General features: G+C 33.7%; 1 protein-coding gene across 2 annotated transcripts; it reads right to left on the bottom strand.

The window, feature by feature from the left end:
• Positions 1 to 92: 92 nt before the first annotated feature.
• SAMD15 (sterile alpha motif domain containing 15) lies at positions 93 to 18940 on the bottom strand. Of its 2 annotated transcripts, XM_003756208.4 has the most exons (3): positions 17904 to 18937; positions 11830 to 11928; positions 93 to 1379 (listed from the first exon to the last, which is right to left on the bottom strand). In XM_003756208.4, exons 1-3 carry the CDS (start codon positions 18453 to 18455, stop codon positions 1113 to 1115), a joined length of 918 nt encoding a protein of 305 aa, XP_003756256.1. In that variant the 5' UTR covers positions 18456 to 18937; the 3' UTR covers positions 93 to 1112. The 2 variants fall into 2 exon arrangements, with proteins under 2 accessions (XP_003756256.1, XP_012403319.1); XM_012547865.3 differs by lacking the exon at positions 11830 to 11928 and having other exon boundaries at positions 17904 to 18940.
• Between the last annotated feature and the right edge of the window lie 63 nt (positions 18941 to 19003).

Genomic DNA, 19003 nt, shown 5'->3' on the forward strand with positions numbered 1-19003 from the left:
TCTGCAACTTCTTTCGTATAGGAACATATTCTGAATAAGAAAAATGGATGAATGACAATATTGTGATAAAATAGATGGTGCAAACTAGTTGACCAAGTTTTGATTCCCTTCATATGTTTATTTCAATTACATAAGTTTTTTTGTGAAAAATTGTTTCAATGAGCTATTCTTGTTAAATAGCTTATATTTATTTTAAATGAAGTCATCTTGCAAAATATAAATTATTTTTAAATAAATGCAATAAATCTAAATACATTTACTTTCTAAATGTTTTATAATTCCTTTTTTTCTCCAATAAAATACAACAGTAGTATTATGATGTCAAGGTTGTCACAGAAGATGACGCTATACAGTCTAGAGAACTCAGACTGAAAATTACTCAGTGTAAATGTAATTTTCCATGGTATTAATCTTTTACATTTTGGCTTTTGCATGATTGTGAGCCAGCCAAGCTCAATGGTGTTATATTAGAGCATTTTTAGACTAAATCTTGATTTAGCATGGGAGAAAATTTTTTCCTCCAAATGTGATGTTTGGCTTGAATTACAATTTGAGAAATGAATTCTTTTCTAATAGTTGGAGGAAACAACATGTCACAGACTCTTCTGATTTAGTATAGACCAGAAAAGTTTTAAGATTTTAAAAGTAAAATAAAGAACAGCAAAAGTTTTTGAAGCTATATTGGTGTCCTAAATTCAGCTTTCATAGCAATATTTGATTTAAAATTTCTTTTTGTGAAGAAATTATGCATGAGTGAGCCTTAACCTAATTGCCATTTAAGAAATGCTTGAGTGAAAAAGAAATGCTTGAGTGACACTACATCAAAGTATAGTATATTAGGTGAATTCAAGGCCCAAATCTATAATGACAAATTCGATTCACTTGGTACTTCTATAGTCCATTTTGTTCATACTATCTATTACTTGAATAGTATATTAAAAACCATCATAATTTCCCTGATGCAATAAAATCAATTTTCTATATTATGATCTTCACTATAAAGAATAAAGTATCACACAGCAGATGTAATGAATTCAGTAGTAGAACTAGGAAAAGAACCAGTAGTTTTGACTCTTGAGTCCTTGTTTGGGGGCGAGGGCAGAAATCCACTTCTATATTAGTTTAATTTGATCTTTTAAACTAAGTGAATGCCTTTTTTCTTGTGGTGGTTGGGGATCAACTTTCTTTTCATCAGGAACATAGTTCTCTAACTTTGCATCTTCGACAAACTGAGATAGGGTCAAAGCATCAGCTTTTTTCCCAGTACGAGCTTTTCGTTCCAAAAATAAGCCCATGATGTCTCTGTAGGGAAGGGAAATACTGCGACTGAATAATGGTTCTTCAATTCCAAGTAGTTCCCGTGTATGACGTGAAATCACCTGAAATCCAAGAAAAATGTTTTTTTAATGAGACAACTGTTCTGACTTTAAGTGTAACTAAATCAAAAATACTCCTCTCAGTTTCTTAGACCTCTCTAAACCTAAATCCTCAAGTTATTTCTACATGAAATTATGATGATGCAAAATGTCAAAAACCAAATGGCCTGTTCTTACCATAAATTGACAATTTTATAAGAGAAATTCACAACAAAATGTAAAATGAATCTCAAAGCACCACTTATCAGATTTTTCTATTCCCCAGCATTAGATGGTACCAGATGAGTTCATGTCTCAGGTGAGCAGCTTAACAATTTAACAACTATAATGTCCATGTAATATTTCAGGGCAGGAGCCACAGATATCTCAGTGCAAATTATGCATGGCCCCTATTCAAACAACAGGCCTGCCTGTGAGAGATTCAGTCAATTTACAACTAAAACAATATCAGTTATTAGAACTAAAGAAATTACTGAAGTGGCAAAAATTAAAAAATTACTTTTGAAACAAGTAAACACTTGCTCACATTAGCTTTTTATGCTCTCTATCTGCAAAACTGTCTTTGAAAGAATGTAATCTATCTTTCCAGTCATTCTTTTAAAAATTTAATTGAAATATTTTTCCTGATTCCCAACATGTAAAATTTTTTTTAAATTTTGATTTTCAAATTTTCTCCTTCTTTTCCATCTCTCCCCATTCTTGAGAAAGCAAGCAATTTGTTTTTGATTATACATATATATACAAATATATATATATATTTGTTTTATGAGATATAAAAATTTCCATATCACTCAACTTGCAAAAGAAAATAAAACAATAAAAATAAAAAAATTTAAAAGTATGCTTCAATCTGAATTTGGAGTTCATCAGTAATCTCTCTGGAGATGCGTAGCATTTAAATGCTGCACTCAACATGCCAGTAAATTTGGAGAAAACTGACTTCTGCATTAGAAAGAACAGTTTATGTACCAATCCTAAAAAAGGGCAATGCCAAGGAATGTTCAAAATACTGAACAATTATGCTCATTTCACACATCAGCAAGGGTAAACTTAATTCTGCAAACTAGACTTTAACAATCCTAGAAGAGCAGGCTGGTTTTCAAAGAGGCAGAACTAAAGATCAAATTGCCAACATTCATTAGATTATGGAGTTCCAGAAAAACATCTACTTTTACTTCATTGACTAGACTAAAGCCTTTGTGTGGATCAGCACAAAATGTGGCAAATCCTCAGAGAGATAAGAGTACTAGATCATATTTGTCTCTTGAGAAACCTGTATATAAATATTTTGTATAAATAAGTCCTTTCCCTTTTTCTTTGATATTTTTGTTTAGTAGTCTCTGTTGTGCCCAAACTCTGTGATCCCATGTGAATTTTTTTTTTTTTTGTGTGTGAAGATACTAGAGTACTGCCAGTTTCTTATGCTGCTAATTTTTTACAAATGAGGAAAACTAAGGCAAACAAACTTCAGTGACTTGTCCAGGGCCACATGCCTATGAAGTATCTTAGGTCACATTTGAACTTAGGAAGTCTTTCAGACACCAGAGCTAATACTACTTAGTGCCATTTAGCTGCCTTTTCTTTGATATTAATACCCTTTTTTCTTTATTAATACCCTTTTTCAAATATTAATACCTTTTTTCTTTATTAATGCCCTTTTTCAAAATTTAAAACTAAAGACAAAATAAGAAAAAACAAAATAAAAGACAGAAAAGGAAAATTACAAAACAGGAAAACACTGTCATGTGCCCAGCAGAACATTAGAGAAGATTCAAAATTTCCATTTCAGGAAATGATATATAATAGAAGAAAAGATTATATATATTCACAACTATATGAATGACATATAATGTAGATTTCTCTCTTGATTGAATCTTTGACTTTTGAAATCAATGAGTGTCCCACTTTTATTTTCTAATGAATTCTACTCCTGATCCTTGTTTGTATCTCTTATTTCCTATCCCTGCTAACTTTAATTCTACTCCTTAATTTGCCTTGTTATTATTAAACCTCCCCCCCACCTATGCTCTCTCCCTTATATTCTCCCTCCAACTTTTACCTCTTTTTGCCAATTCCCATTAATCTATAATCTTATCCCACTCCCTTATAAAAACACCCTTCTGTGCCCCATCTTATCCCTATGCTACTTTTCCCTCTTTACTTACCATGTCCCACTGCTATAAATCTATATACTCTTCTATACCCCATCTTATCCTATTCCCTCCCCTCTTTATTTTTTTCATAGATTTTGGAGGATACTATACTGTTCATGGTGTGTGTGTGTGTATATATATGTATACACACACACACACACATACATATTGTTCCCTATTTAACTCATTCCTAATGTGAACAGATTTTCAAAACTACCAGCTCTCCTCCCCCACTCATATCTCTGTGTTGGTTCTTCCTCTGTAGCCCATTCATATAATTATTATTTTTACTTCTTCCTAGACAGTTTTGCTTTTTAGAGTCAGATCATATTTAGCTCTGTCCTAATATCTTTCTTTTGAGTTACCCCCAATTACTGCTGTCACTTTTAAACATATGGTATACATTTCCATGTAAAAATGTATATATTTGTCCTTGCTGAATCTCTTGAAATTAATCTTTGATATTGGCTCTTAAATATTAAATTTTCCATTGAGTTCTGGTTTGGTCGAGTGCAAGTTCGTTGAATGTTCATTTTTTTGGCTCGATATTATGGTAAGTTTTGTTGGATATGATATTGTGGGCTACAGCCCTAGTTATTTTGATTGTCAATATATATTATTCCAGGACCTTCAGTTTTTATTGCATGGAATATGGTTTCAAGACTGCAAAAATTCACATTAAGAGAATTGTAATTAACTTCTCTATCAAAATGTAGATGGCCCTGCAGCAGTCAAGCTATCTCTCTCCTCACATTTTACATTTACAAGGTTTTTTAGGGAAAGTGGAGGGAGGGAAAGTAGAATAAATGGCAATGATTAGTATATCAAATACTAAGTGAAGTGTATGGTAACTAAAGTAACCAAGGGATAGTGGCTACCAAGACACAAAGACTTTTATCAGAGTGTCACAGATTTGGTGCTGGAAGGAGTCTTGGAAGTTGTCTGTCTAGACTGATCATTTTACATTATGGGGAAACTGAGGCCCATGGAAGTTAATTGACTTATTCAAGATCACAAAAGCTAGTAAAGCAGAACTTGAAATCTCCCAGTTGACTTCTCCAGGTTAATCATTTTACATTTTAGCATTTGTAGAAAAAGGAAGAAAAGCCAAATAAATGTGGCTCCTACCAATGCCTCAAATTCCCTCTCCTTTGGAAGTGATCTCAAAACTCCCAACCCATTTTGACTCTTGAATCTCCTTTCCTTTCTCAATGGCTGTGAGTTTGGGTTCTCTTATTTATTCATTTTGTATGTATGTATTAGTCTCGTGTTTAAGGTGATCAATTTATCAAAATGGCCAGATGCCTACTTTATGTCCTATAGAATCAAATGTAGTATATTCTTATACAGAAATTGGAGGTATTGAAGAACTAATTCCAAGTTGCCTGTAAAAGGGCCACATAACCTATATGAACTTCAGTGTAATTATCTATGTTCTATAACATAGAGCTGGCAAATCGAAGTATCGGGCTGTTTGTGTCCCAACAATTTTTTAGAATAAGAATTGCTTCTTACCAAAGTTCTATCTCAATAAAACTAGGAAATAAGATCTAGTGGTTTCTGATATCTTCTTCCTCTAGCTGAGTGAAAAAAGATGGCTTCTTACCCAATTCACTTTTGTCTTTTAAGAAGTCTCCTAAACCCTCTTGCTTACTTAGCATTTGCCTTTTCATACCAATAACGAATTAATATGTCAATCTTCTGCTTAAAACCTTCCAATGATTCTTTAAAAATTTGTATTTTAATAGTAGATATTTTTTAAATTACACATAAAGATGGTTTTCAATTTTCACTTTTGTAAGATTTTGAATTCCAATTCCTCCCTCTCCTTTACCCCTCACCCCCATTCTGCTAGAGATTATATGTCTAGTCTACATTCATTTTTAACATATTTCCATATAAGGAAATAACTATAAGTCGTGTTAGAAAAGAAAAATCAGAACAAAAGGGAAAAACCACAAGAAGAAAAAAAAAAAAAAAAGGAAAAACAGTATGCTTCGATCCACATTCAGTCTTCATAGCTTTCTTCCAATGCTTCCTAATATCTCATAAAGAAAGTCTGAACTCCTTAACCTGACATTCGAGATTACTCACAATTTGGTACCATCCTACCTTTTCAACATCATCTTATCCCCTTGTACACATCCAGAAAAAGTGGATCATTTTCCTTCTCAAATACATTTTGTACTTTTCTTTTACTCAAGGCTTTTGCTTATGAAATCTTCTATCCTGGGAATGTATTCCCTTCCTATATCCATTTTTTGAAATCCTATTCACATCCTTTACGGCTCAGCTCAATGGCCCTCTTTTCTATTAAGTCAATTTCCTGATTCTCTACTCCCAGTCCCAAGACCTTGTTCAACATCTGGGATTCTCTATTATTCATTTTTGTCTGCTGTTATGTATTATAGTTATATGTGTCTAGACTTATATGACCCTATTAGATCATACTCTCCATGAGAGCATGACAGTTGTTTCTTATTCACCATCTTTGTGTCTCTTCTACTATCTAGCCAAGGTTTACAAACAGAAAATCTGAAGAGCCTTGCACTATTATACTGTTAGGAGAACTGCAAACCAGTGCAACTATTCTGAAAAATAATTCAGAATTATGCTTTTAAAAAAAGACTAAAATATTCACATATTTTGACACAGAGACCTCTCTATGGCTTATATCACAATTAAAGATAGAAATATAGATTTCATGTATCTCCAAACATTCAAGAATTTTTTTTTGTGGTAGCAAAGAACTGAAACAAAATGATTACCGTTTTGTGGAGAATGGCTAAATAAATTTTGGTACTATGAATGTAATGGAACATCTATACTATAAATGACAGGGAATATGAATAATCCAGAGAAGCAAGAAAAACTAATTTGAAAGAATATAAAGTGAAGTCAGCAAAATCAGGAAAATTATTTACACGATATTATCTACAACACAATATATACTATTACCTACAGCAAAGTAAATTATCTTGACCAAGTTTTTCACTAAAGAGATTTCCTTCCCTGATGAAGTGCCACCAGGAGATGTGGAACAATGCATAGACAATCAGATTTAGTTGATGTTTTATTTTTTGAACTTTTTTCTTCTTTTTTTGATGTTCTATTAGAAGGAATAACCAGTTGAACAGGGGCCAGAGGGATATATTTGGAAATGAAGTGATGTAAAAACAAAAAATCTACTACTATGGAAATCAATATAAAGCGTTCCCTAGCCTGCTTTACAAAATGAGCATATTAGTAATACTTTCTCATGAGCAGCACTGAACTTTTCAAAATCAGATTGATTAAGAAATTTGAGGAGGATTCTGGGAAGAGGTAGAGTAGGTTGACAAATTTCAAGCTCTCTGGATTTCCCCCACAAATAGAATAAATTTGTACCTTAGGGCAAACGTAAACTAATGAAAAATCAAGAATTGGGACAGACCAGGGGTTTTCTGGGTACTGAGAAGATCTGAAGAAACCCAGGGCTGGGGATTAACCTATGTGAAATGTCAACACCTCCAGGCTATCTCCATAGAAACACCAAGTGGGGAGCCCTTTAGGCCAGCTGGGTATGAGAAGAAACCAACACCCATTGAGTGCAGAGGCAGTGGGGCAAGGATGCTTCTGGTTCTAGGCACTTGCTAGAGGGTGGAGCTCTTAGTGGGTTCCTGGTCAGAGGGGAGAGCTGAAATAATGCAAGAGGCACCATCCTCCCACCCCAGGATTAGAAGTACTTACACTAATATCTCTTTATTAAAAAAAAAAAAAAACCATGAACTGGCAAAGAAGAACCCCACAATAGAAATATTCTATGGGATCAGGAAAGACTGGGATATATCTTCAGAGAAGGACAATGAATTTTAAAAAGCTTCTACTCCAAAGAATAAATGAAATAGCTCCTTTCCCCAGAGAGAATTTATAGAAGAATTCGAAAAAGAATTTAAAAATCAAATAAAAGACATTGAGGAAAAACAAAAACAAAAACAAATCCATCAAAGAAAAACAAATTATGAAAAAAAGTTAACCAACTAGAAAAGGAGATAGAGTCTTAAAAACAAAAATAACTTTGAAAATTAGAATTGGGCAAGGGGAAGCCATGAAACTATAAGAGACTAAGAAATAACAAAACATTTTATAAAGAAAGAAAAAATAGAACAGAATGTGAACATCTTATAAGAAAAACAACAGATCTGGAGAACAGATCAAGAATAGAAAATATAAGAAAAACTGGAGTACCTGAAAGTTGTGACCAAAAAAAGAACCTTGACACAATAATGCAAGAAATACTCCAAGAAAATTATCCTGGAGTGATAGAACATGAGGGTAAAGTAGAAATAAAAAAAATCCACTGATCACCTCCTCAAAGAGATCCTTTGTGAAAACACATAGGAATATTATTGCCAAACTTCAAAACCCCCAAATGAGAGAAAATTTTGCAAGAAACAAGTTAAACAAAGAATTCAAATATGCTGGAGCTACAATTAGAACTGAATAGAACTTATCAGCAGTCACAATAAAAACGAGTCCTGGAATCATATCTACCAACAATCAAAAGAACTAGGCCTATGTCAAAAATACTATATCCAGCAAAATTATCTGTAATATTGAATGAGAAAAAATGGACATTCAATGAACCTGCAGATTTTCAGCACTTTCTATCAACCAATCCCAAACTTAATAGACAATTTAACATATAAGAACCAATATCAAACATCAAATTCAAAGAACTCAACATGGACAAATTGTTTATGTTTTTTTTTACATGAGAAATGAATACCATAAGTTTAATACTGACATTAAAAATAAGGCACTCAAAAAAGAACGATCAGGTGGACGTGGCCCTCTTCATCAATAAGATGAACCAAATCAATTCCAATAGAGCAGTAATGAACTGAACCAGCTACACTTAGTGAAAGAATTCTGGGAGATGACTATGAACCATTACATAGAATCCCTACATTTTTGTCTGCCTGCATTTTTTATTTCCTTCACAGGCTAATAGTACACTATTTCAAAGTCTGATTCTTTTTGTACAGCAAAATAACTGTTAGGACATGTGTGCTTATATTGTATTTAATTTATACTTTAACATATTTAACATGTATTGGTCACCTTGCCATCGGGGGAGGAAATGGGGGGAAGGAGGGGAAAAAGTGGAACAAAAGGTTTGGTAATTGTCAATGCTGTAAAATTACCCATGCATATAACTTGTAAATAAAAAGCTATAAAATAAATAAATTAATTAAAAAAAAAGAAAGATCAGGGCAGAGTTAAGGTAAAAATAATATATATATATTTTTTTTTACAAATATACTATTATATACAAATAGATTGTGCAAAGATATTGGGGGGAGGGCTCACAGTTCTGAAAACCTACTCACATTGGGAATGGGTTAAATAGGCAAAATTATATTTATACCATGGAGGGTATAATACCCTCCAAAATTGATGAAGAAATAAGGAATGTGGGGAGAAGGAGAAGCAAAGGATATGGGAAGAAGACAAGGGAGGGATCCCTGGGTGGGAGGAGGTTAAGTAATAGTGTCAGCAGGGATAAGAAAGATATGTGTATGTGTGTATGTGTGGGGATGTGTATATATGTATGTGTATATATATATATATATATATACACAGGTATATATAAATATATACTTTCTTAATTATAGCCTGCTTGGGACGGGGAGGATGAAAAAGGGGAAAAATAATAAAATAAAAAAGGTGAGCAGCAGAGAACAAAGAACAATTTACAAGGAAGTAAAGAAAAGATAGACACTCATGAATATAATTTCTTCTACATATTATACATACACACATACACAAACACACTTTCTTGATCTGATAATTTGTTGATATATATTTTAAATCCTCCTTGATGCTCTGCTATGCATATGACAATGTTTTCTTTTGTTTCTTTGTTTTATATTCCTTGTTTTTCTTGTTCTGTTTTTTAAAATAAATTTTAAAAAAAATGAAGAAGTTTGTTTAAATTTTGGGGAAGAATCATAACAATTTATTTAAACTGATTCTTTTTTTAATTTAATAGCCTTTTATTTACAGGTTATATGTATGGGTAACTTTACAGCATTAAAAATTGCCAAACCTCTTGTTCCAATTTTTCACCACTTACCCCCTACCCCCCTCCTCCAGATGGCAGGATGACCAGTAGATGTTAAATATATTAAAATATAAATTAGATACACAATAAGTATACATGACCAAACCGTTATTTTGCTGTACAAAAAGAATCAGACTCTGAAATATTGTACAATTAGCTTATGAAGGAAATAAAAATGCAGGTGGGCATAAATATAGGGATTGGGAATTCAATGTAATGGTTTTTATAAACTGATTCTTTATAAGTTCAGTTATTAGCTTAATTAGAAACTATAGATAATGATGATCATACTATTGTTTTTATACTCAAAAAACAATGTCTTTTCCTTTCCAGTGATTGAAATATTCCTGTAATTATGGCCAAAAAAATTAATACACAACCAGAATTCTTTTGGAAGAGACCTTGGTCCATAATCGTCTAACCTCCCTCATTTTAGAAATTTAAAAAAGAAACTTAAAAACCTTAGGCTGAGAGAGATTAAGTGATTTTTTCTCAAGGTCATCCCACTAGCATCATATTTAGGATCTACTTGTGAAAACTACACTGTTTTATGATCAAATGACATTTGTTGAGCAGCTCCACTGCCAACAGAAGTAGGTGTTTGTTTGTACTTATAGTAGTTTTCTCCTTCCAGATGTCAGTAAGCAGAATTTGGCTATCACTAGTTGCCATTCCCTAACCATCTTAGCAATATCATTTGGACCAGAGTCTTAGGCCAGAGTAACTCTAAGTGTTACCTGAGGTAAGCTGTTGATACTACACTGTGCTAATTTGCTAGCTATATAATATTTTAAGATTTACATTATTTTTACATGAATTGTCTCATTTTATCTGTACAACAATCCTGTGAAGTTGATATTATCCTTATTTTACATGTTGGCAAACAGACTGAGATTGAGTGACTTGCCCAAGATCATACAGCTAATGAGACTGGATTTGAATCCAGTTTTTTTCTGGATTCAGAAAATCCAGACTCCAAGATCAGCTCTATGCACAGTTCTACCTACTTACTCCATATTGTATATACCTCTTTTCTAGTTCTTTCCCCCTCTTTTTTCCCTTTCTCTTCTTCTTGTTTTACAATCTAGGTCTGTTGCTTCTACAAACATTATTTGGCCCTGCTTGGAACGAGTTAAAGAAACATGCAGCTGTGTTCTGATTTTCTTCCTTAAAACAATTTAAAAAATATTTGTTAAATACAAATTATAAACAAAGCACTGAGCAAGGTGCTGAGAGGGTTACAAAGAAGGATAAAACATAGACCCTGTCTCGTTAGATTGCTTATACTCTTGTAGAGAAAAGACAAATATACATAAACAAAATACCGCATACTCTTAAATGAGCACTATATATGTTCAAAGGAAAAGATTATATGAATTGGGGTTGCTAAGAAAGGCTTTATTGGATGAGACAAGTTTGGATGGAGAAAATTCAGATAGGTAGAAAGGAGCAGAGAGGTCAGTCTAGAGGAGGAGAATGGTATAAACAAAAGCAGAGTACAAATATAAAACGCATTTTTGAGAGAGAGTAATATATCTATGCACAGCCTGCATGTAGGGGAGCAGTAAGATGACTGTTTTTCTGAGTTGTAATATATAGAATTTTTGTTTAGGCTAAAGATTTAACTAGATGACCTTTGTGATTTCTTCCAACTCTGTAACTCTATTATTTAGGAAAATTAAGTTAGGGCCTGTTTGTGGAGAGTCTCCAAGGTACACATACAAGGTCTGCATATAAAAGGTATATATGACTTCTTACAAACAAAATATGCATTAAAATAATATGTCTGATAATAGTCAATGACTATAGTAATTATGTAGAGAGTTGGGAGCTGTGGAAAGCACTAAGATAGGACAGGAGCAACAAGTATTTTTAGTAGTTTTTAAGTAGATTGAAAGAAAAATAAGGGAAAACAGGAAAACCACTTAAGATATTAAATAATCCTAGAATGAAATGATAAGGGGATGAATTTGGGTGATGAAATTCAAAATAGAAAAGCATAGAGAATATAATAAATGAGAAGTAGAGTAAAGGTTCAAAAACCTCAAAGATGAGAGGTTTTTAGCTTGGAAGATATTCAGGAGCATGAAGGTATCCAATTTAGAGAAATAAGATAAAGTCGGGAAGAAGGGATCAATTTTGAAGAAAGATGATAGTCAACTAATTTCAGACGTATTATAAAGGAATTGCTCACCTTCATGTCCTCAAAATCTGTTATCCCCATCTGAGGAAGGTTTGAACAATTAACATAGATGAGTTTTCGGCCATTGATGAAATTTGTTGTAAAACATTCCTGTCAGTACAACAAGAATGTCACTTGAAAGATGTACTGCAAGCAGCAAAAGAAAGAAATAGAAATCATGATTGTTTCCAATCCTATGCTTAGAAAAATAAACTTTATTTTCCACTGTAATTACACTTTTTTTTTTTCAATTAGGCTTACCACACTAGTTAGCTACCTGATAAAAGGTCAAACTTCCCTTTAAAAATGCAGGTTTAGGGGCAGCAGTTAGGTGGCACAGTGGATAGAACACCAGCCTTGAAGTCAGGAGGACTTGAGTTCAAATCTTACTTCAGACACTTAACACTGTCTTAGCTGTGTGATCTTGGGCAAGTCACTTAAGCCCAACTGCCTCAGCAAAAAAAAAAAAAAAAAAAAAAAAAAAAATGCAAGTTGATTCTTCTTTCATGCTACAATCATTATTTTTTTATTCCACAATCAGTTTTTAAACTGAAGGAGAAATATAGGACCTCAAATTAACATTTTGATAAACTGAAGGAAAAGAAAATTAACTCAGCTTAAGATAACAATGAGAAAAAGGAATTGAGGATTATTTTTTTAATCTGAAAGCTTATAATCAGTTGTTGTTCCAAGGTATATATGATTTTTTACAAAGTATGTATTAAAATGTTTGACATTAGTCATTGACTATAGTAATCTAGTGTTTGATAAACCCAAAAACTCAAGTTTCTGGAATAAGAACTCACTATTTGACAAAAATTGCTGAGAAAATTTGAAAATACTATGGTAGAAGCTAAGCATTGACTAATACTAGCACCCTATACCAAAATAAGGTCGAAATGGGTTCATGATTTAGACATAAAGTGTGATACTATAAATAAATTAGGAACACAAGGGAAAGTCCACCTCTCAGCTATATGAAGAAGGAGGGAATTTATGGGCAAAAAAGAACTAGAGAACATTATAAAATGCAAAATGGATAATTTTGATTATATTAAATTTAAAAGGTTTGCACAAACAAAACCAATGCAGTCAAGATTAGAAGGGAAGCAAAAAAACTTGGAAAAAATGTTTACATTCAAGAGTTATGATAAAGGCCTCACTTCTAAAATATATAGAAAACTGACTTAAATAAATAAGAATACAAGCCATTCTGTTATTTTTAAATGGTCAAAGGTTAAATGAAATTACAACCATTTTCAATCATATGAAAAAATACTCTAAATCACTACTGATTAGAGCAATTTGGAACTATGCCCAAAGGGCTTTCAAACTATACATACCCTTTCATCCAGCAGTAGCTCTACCAAGTCTGTATCCCAAAGAGATCATAAAAAAGGAAAAAGGACCCACATGTGTAAAAATGCTTGTGGCAGCCCTTTTTGAAGTGGCAAAGAACTAGAAACTGAGTGGATGCCCATCAATTGGGGAATGGCTGATTAAGTTATGATATATTTATGATATGGAATATTATTGCTCTGTAAGAAACTATCCAGCAGAATGATTTCAGAAAGGCCCAGACTTATATGAATTGATACTAAGTGAAGTGAGTAGAACCAAGAGAACACAGTACACAGCAACAAGTTCATGTAATGATCAATATAATAGACTTGGATCTTTTCAACAATGAGGTGATTGAGGCCATGGGGACTGACAGTATTTTTCACCTTTTTTGTTTGCTTGCTTGCTTATTTTTTTCTCTCTCATTTTTTTCCTTTTTTGATCTTTTTTTTTCTCTTGTGCAGCATGATAAATGTGGAAATATGTTTAGAAAAACTGCACATATTTAACTTACGTTGGATTGCTTGCTGTTTAGGGGAGGGGGAAGGTGGAGAGAGAAAAATTTGGAACACAAGGTTTTGCAAGGGTAAATATTGAAAACTATCTGTACATGACCAATTCTGATGGACTTGGCCATCCTCAGCAATGTGATCAACCAAATCATTTCCAATGGAGCAGTAATGAACTGAACCAGCTACACCCAGTGAAAGAACTCTGGGAGATGACTAAGAACCATTACATTGAATTCCCAATCCCTATATTTTTGCCCACCTGCATTTTTGATTTCCTTCACAAGCTAATTGTACAATATTTCAGAGTCTGATTTTTTTTGTACAGCAAAATAACGGTTTGGTCATGATTACTTATTGTGTATCTAATTTATATTTTAATATATTTAACATCTACTGGTCATCCTGCCATCTGGGGGAGGGGGTGGGGGAAAGAGGGGAAAAATTGGAACAAGAGGTTTGGCAATTGTCAATGCTGTAAAGTTACCCATACATATAACCTGTAAATAAAAGGCTATTTAAAAAAAAGAAAAAAAAAAAAAAGAAAACTATCTGCACATATTTTGAAAAAATAAAAAAGTCTGAATATCTCAAAACCTACTCTTTTTCCTCATCCCTAATATAATTTTTACTTCCTCCCTCCTTCCAGTACCTGAGTCCTTAATTCTGATGCTCTTCCCCATTCTGTGGTAGATTCTTATTTGCTCTAATTTCTCCTAAACAACCTGGTACAATTATTGTGCTAAGAACTGCACAATGACAAATACTAAACTAGTGGGTACACATTTCTATTTGTATTCCCAGCACTTAGTACAGTGCTTTGTACATTAGTTGTTGTTAAATTTGTTTTTCAGTCTTGTCAGGCTCTCCATGACCCCATTTCAGCTTTTCTTGGCAGAATATTGGAGGGATTCACCATTCCCTTCTTTACCTCATTTAATAGACAAGGAACTGAGATAAATGGGGTGAAGTGACTTGCCTAGGATTACCCAGCTAGTAAGTGTCTTAGGCCAGATTTGAACTCATGAAGCTTCATATCTTTCTAGTTGTAAATGCTTCATTTACTGTACCCTGTTATTTCCCTTACATAATCGAGAACTTAATTGCTTCAATTCATTCATTCACTATCCTCTAAGAAACTTAACATTTTTTCCTTGCCTCCCCCACTCCCTCTATGGAAAATAACTTGTATCAACCTCACTGTGGCCTATATCCTTGGTATTACCACAGAGTTTATTTGGCCAAGACCCATTTCTCTCTCTTTTTAATGTTACAGCAGTATAATTTGATTTGTTTATTTCCCTCTGTTATAATTTTTATTGATCTCTAACTATTCTAAAAAGAATTTATGTTATCTTGCACAGCAAAATTAGAATTTCCCTAAGGAATCTAATATTTTTTGAAAGATCATTTTAATTTGAATTTAAAATATATATTTTCTATACCTTGAGGATTTTCTTCACATGTTAAATTCCAATTGCTTTAAAAATAAAGGTCAAGCCCTGTTTAATGTATATGTTGTCATATGATATGTCTGATATAATATATGTATGGCAAGTGAATCAAGAAAAAGCCTTTTCATATATAAATTTAAGAATTTTGTATCAAAATATTAAAAATATACATTAAAACTTTTTAAAAAATCTTAAATTAGTATCTCTGTGGAAAGAATAAACAAAAATGATTCATTTTTAGTGATGACTTGTAAAATCACTAGCATTTGAAAATTTTTAGAAATTTGGCTATAGTTATAGCAGGCCCAAAATACTAATTACAAATTGTGATGGTTATCTGGAAGTATATAACTTCAGGCTGATACTACAATATAATTACTGGGAATTAAAAAGAAGATAATTTGACTCTGGTCGTATCCTATTATGAAAAAAAAATCCTTCTAATAAGAGGATTCCTTCCATCACCCTCTCATACTTTACAGTTTGTCAGAATTAGCATTTTACTTTTTTCTAATAAAATAATTTTCTATTACTGATTCTTTAAATTAGAATGTTATGACATATCTGACTTCTCACATATATTTATGTAAATTATAATCAGAGTTTTCTAAATGTTTGGTCATAGAGCTGCCATTATAACATGAAAAAGGCATTGATAGATGTCAAAAATGATTACTACTATAGGACTAGAGATAGAATCCTTAAATTGGGTTAATTAAAATTGCTGGGGAGGGAAGAACTCCCAAGAATGAGAATATCTGTGTAAATTGTTTGACCTCATTCCAGAAACTTGAGCTGAACCTTGAAGGATCTTGAGAAGGGAGTGAATTCCAAACTTGTGCAAATATCAAGTGGGAAGATAAGTTGTTATGTAGTGTGCAGAAAATACGCCAGTTGGCAGAAACTGCATAGAACAAGTTCTGAAATAGCTAACCTTCATGAGGCCTATCTTTTTTTCTTCATTCAATAATATTTTATTTTTCCAATTACATTTAAAAATAATTTTCAACATTCATTTTTGTAAGATTTTGAGTTCCATTTTTTTTCCTCCCTGCCTCCCTTAACTTTCCCTTCTCCAAGACAGCAAATGATCTGATATAAGTTACATGTGTACAATCATTTTAAACAAATTTCCATATTAGTCATGTTGTAAAAGAAAGACTAGAATAAAAGGGAAAAACCAAAAGAAAGAAAAAGTTAATCAAAAAAAGGTGAAAATAGTAAGGTTTGCCACATTCAGTCTCCATAATCCTCTCTCTTGTTGTCATTTTCCATTCCAAGACTATTAGAATTGTCATAGATCAATGTATTGCTGAGAAAAGCAAAGTCTATCATAGTTGATCATCACACAATCTTGTACTAATGTGCATAATGTTTCCCTGGTTCTACTTCACTTATCAATTCATGTTCTTTTATGCTTTTTCAAAATCAGCCTGATCATCATTTCTTACAGAACAATAAAATTCCATTACGTTCATATACCATGGCTTATTCATCCATTCCCCAACTTGGAATTCTAATTCCATTTCTAATTCCTTGCCATCACAAAAAGAGCTGCTACAAACATTTTTGCACATGGGTTCATGCCCCTATTTTATGATCTCTTTGGGATGCAGACTCAGTAGTAGCACTGCTGGATTCAAGGACATGTAGGTTTTATTCCCTTTTGGGGATAGTTCCAAATTGCTCTCTAGAATGTCTGGATCAGTTATGAGGCCTATCTTGATCTCCACAGTTGCTAGCTAGTTTCATTCTCACACCTCCAATTACCTTCTAACACTTTGTTATAGACAGTAGAAGCTGTTTCATTTTTGTATATGTGAATACATGCATATACATATACATATGTGTGTATACATATACATTTATTCCTACCAGTGATTTCATCACCATAGGGGATTTTCAAAGAAGACTTAACCTTCATTTAGCTTAAGTCTTAGTACCCTAAAAAAAATCTTTAAAAAAATTTAAATGATTTTCCTTGGCATACAGCTAGTTAGGTTACAACCCTTCTATCCATCAAAATCAAGCTGTGTCTCCTGTTACAGCCTTCAAAAATCTAGTGTCACTTTCATATGACAGTGAGATGCTAGAGGATAACTTTAATGATAATTTAGTTAAGTAACTAAAAAATGGTCTGAATTTATAGAGCGTAAAGTGCTTTACACATGTATTTCTTTCTTTTTTTTTTTTATTATAGTAACTTTTTACTGACAGAACCCATGCCAGGGTAATTTTTTTTTTTTTTACAACATTATCCCTTGCACTCACTTCTGTTCCGATTTTTCCCTCCCACCCTTCACCTCTCCTCCCCTAGATGGCAAGCAGTCCTATATATGTTGAATATGTCCTAGTGTATCCTAGATACAATGTATACACATGTATTTCTTAGACAACTTATTCTCAATTTAGAAATGGCTAAATAATTTTTTCTACATCATACATCCAGTTAGTGACAGGGCCAAAATTAAAACCCAAATTTCTTCATCACAAATTCGTGCTCTATGCAATTCAAAAAATATTTATTCATTTCTTTATTTCTACTGAAGAACTGGGTCAAACGCAGGGGGATAAGTGGGAGAAAAAGAGATGTTGTGGAAGAGAGTTTGTGATTTTCAGTCAGACTTGAGTGGAGTCCTGAATTCATCTACTAGTCAATAGAGGGCTAGGAAGTAAAGTTCAGCGTTCTTTCATTTATAAAACGGAGATTACTAGTATCCAGGAAAACCAAGTGTTTTACATACCATAAATCTATATATAAATGTCAACTAATCATTATTACCTTGTACTGGGGAAACCCTAGTTGGCTAATCCACTCTGCAACATCTTCTGGGGTCCATTTGAAGTAAAAAGGTTCTGTCTCAATAGTGCTATCAATTGTCTCTATTGATTCTTTTTGGATCTTGGGTTCTGGACTGGGTTGAATCACAGCTACCTCTTTTTTCTTGATTTCCTTACTACCTCTTTTCAATTTCTTTGCATCAAGACTTTCTTTCTTAATCTCAGATAAGGACTGAGTTTTAAAGGACCTGGTTCTGGTCCTAATAAACTTCTGAATGCTTAAGAGTCGTTTAGATGTTTCTACTGCACTGTCTGAGGAGGACAACTGTAGCTCCTCATCTGTGGCGGATTCCGGAAGCTTGGCGTCTGCCTCACCCTCGCTGCTTTCAATGGAATACCGGTATATTTTGGACTCTACTTTCATTTCCCTACAAAATGAAGGTTTTATGACATGCCCAGCCTTAGTTGCCTCTGGAATCTCTGGCTCTAATTTCTTCTCAGCTTCCACGTCCTGAGAAGTCTCTGCCCCAGTCTCCGTCTTTGGTTCCGCCATTGAGAACGGCTTTTTCTCAGCACCCTGCGAAGTCCTCAGAGTTTGGTTTGTTGAGAGATCCCTGGCCTTAACTCTCTGGGACTGGGCTACGGTACTCCGAGAAATCTCTGCCTCAGTCTCTTTGGGAATCTCTAGCTCTGCCTTGGAAGGGACTTTTCCTTAGCGCCCTACGAAGCCCCCAAGCTTAGTTCCCTGGCTAGCTCTGCCTTTATAAGGGACGTTTCCTTCCAGGTCCGGCTTTTAAAGAACTAAGGAGCTTCCGCCCGAGTTACCTCCGGGACCCTTGACCCTGTTGTTGTAGAAAGCGCTTCCTTAGTCCGAGAGAAGCCCCCAAACCTGGTGTCTTGAAGGATACCCCGCTCCCTGTGGGACTCGGTTTTACGGCCCTAAAAAGTATCCTCTAGAGGCGGCTGTGGGGCTGGTTTTCCCTCAGAGCCGGGAGTCTCTGAGCTGTCATCACGCCCAGGCTGGGAGACATAACCCTGAGGCAAAGCCGCCATTGTCGCGCGGGGAGGAGGACGCTCCTGGCTTCCGTGGCAACCAACACT

Source organism: Sarcophilus harrisii, chromosome 2 (assembly GCF_902635505.1).
Source record: "Sarcophilus harrisii chromosome 2, mSarHar1.11, whole genome shotgun sequence".
In the NCBI taxonomy this organism is placed as follows: domain Eukaryota; kingdom Metazoa; phylum Chordata; class Mammalia; order Dasyuromorphia; family Dasyuridae; genus Sarcophilus; species Sarcophilus harrisii.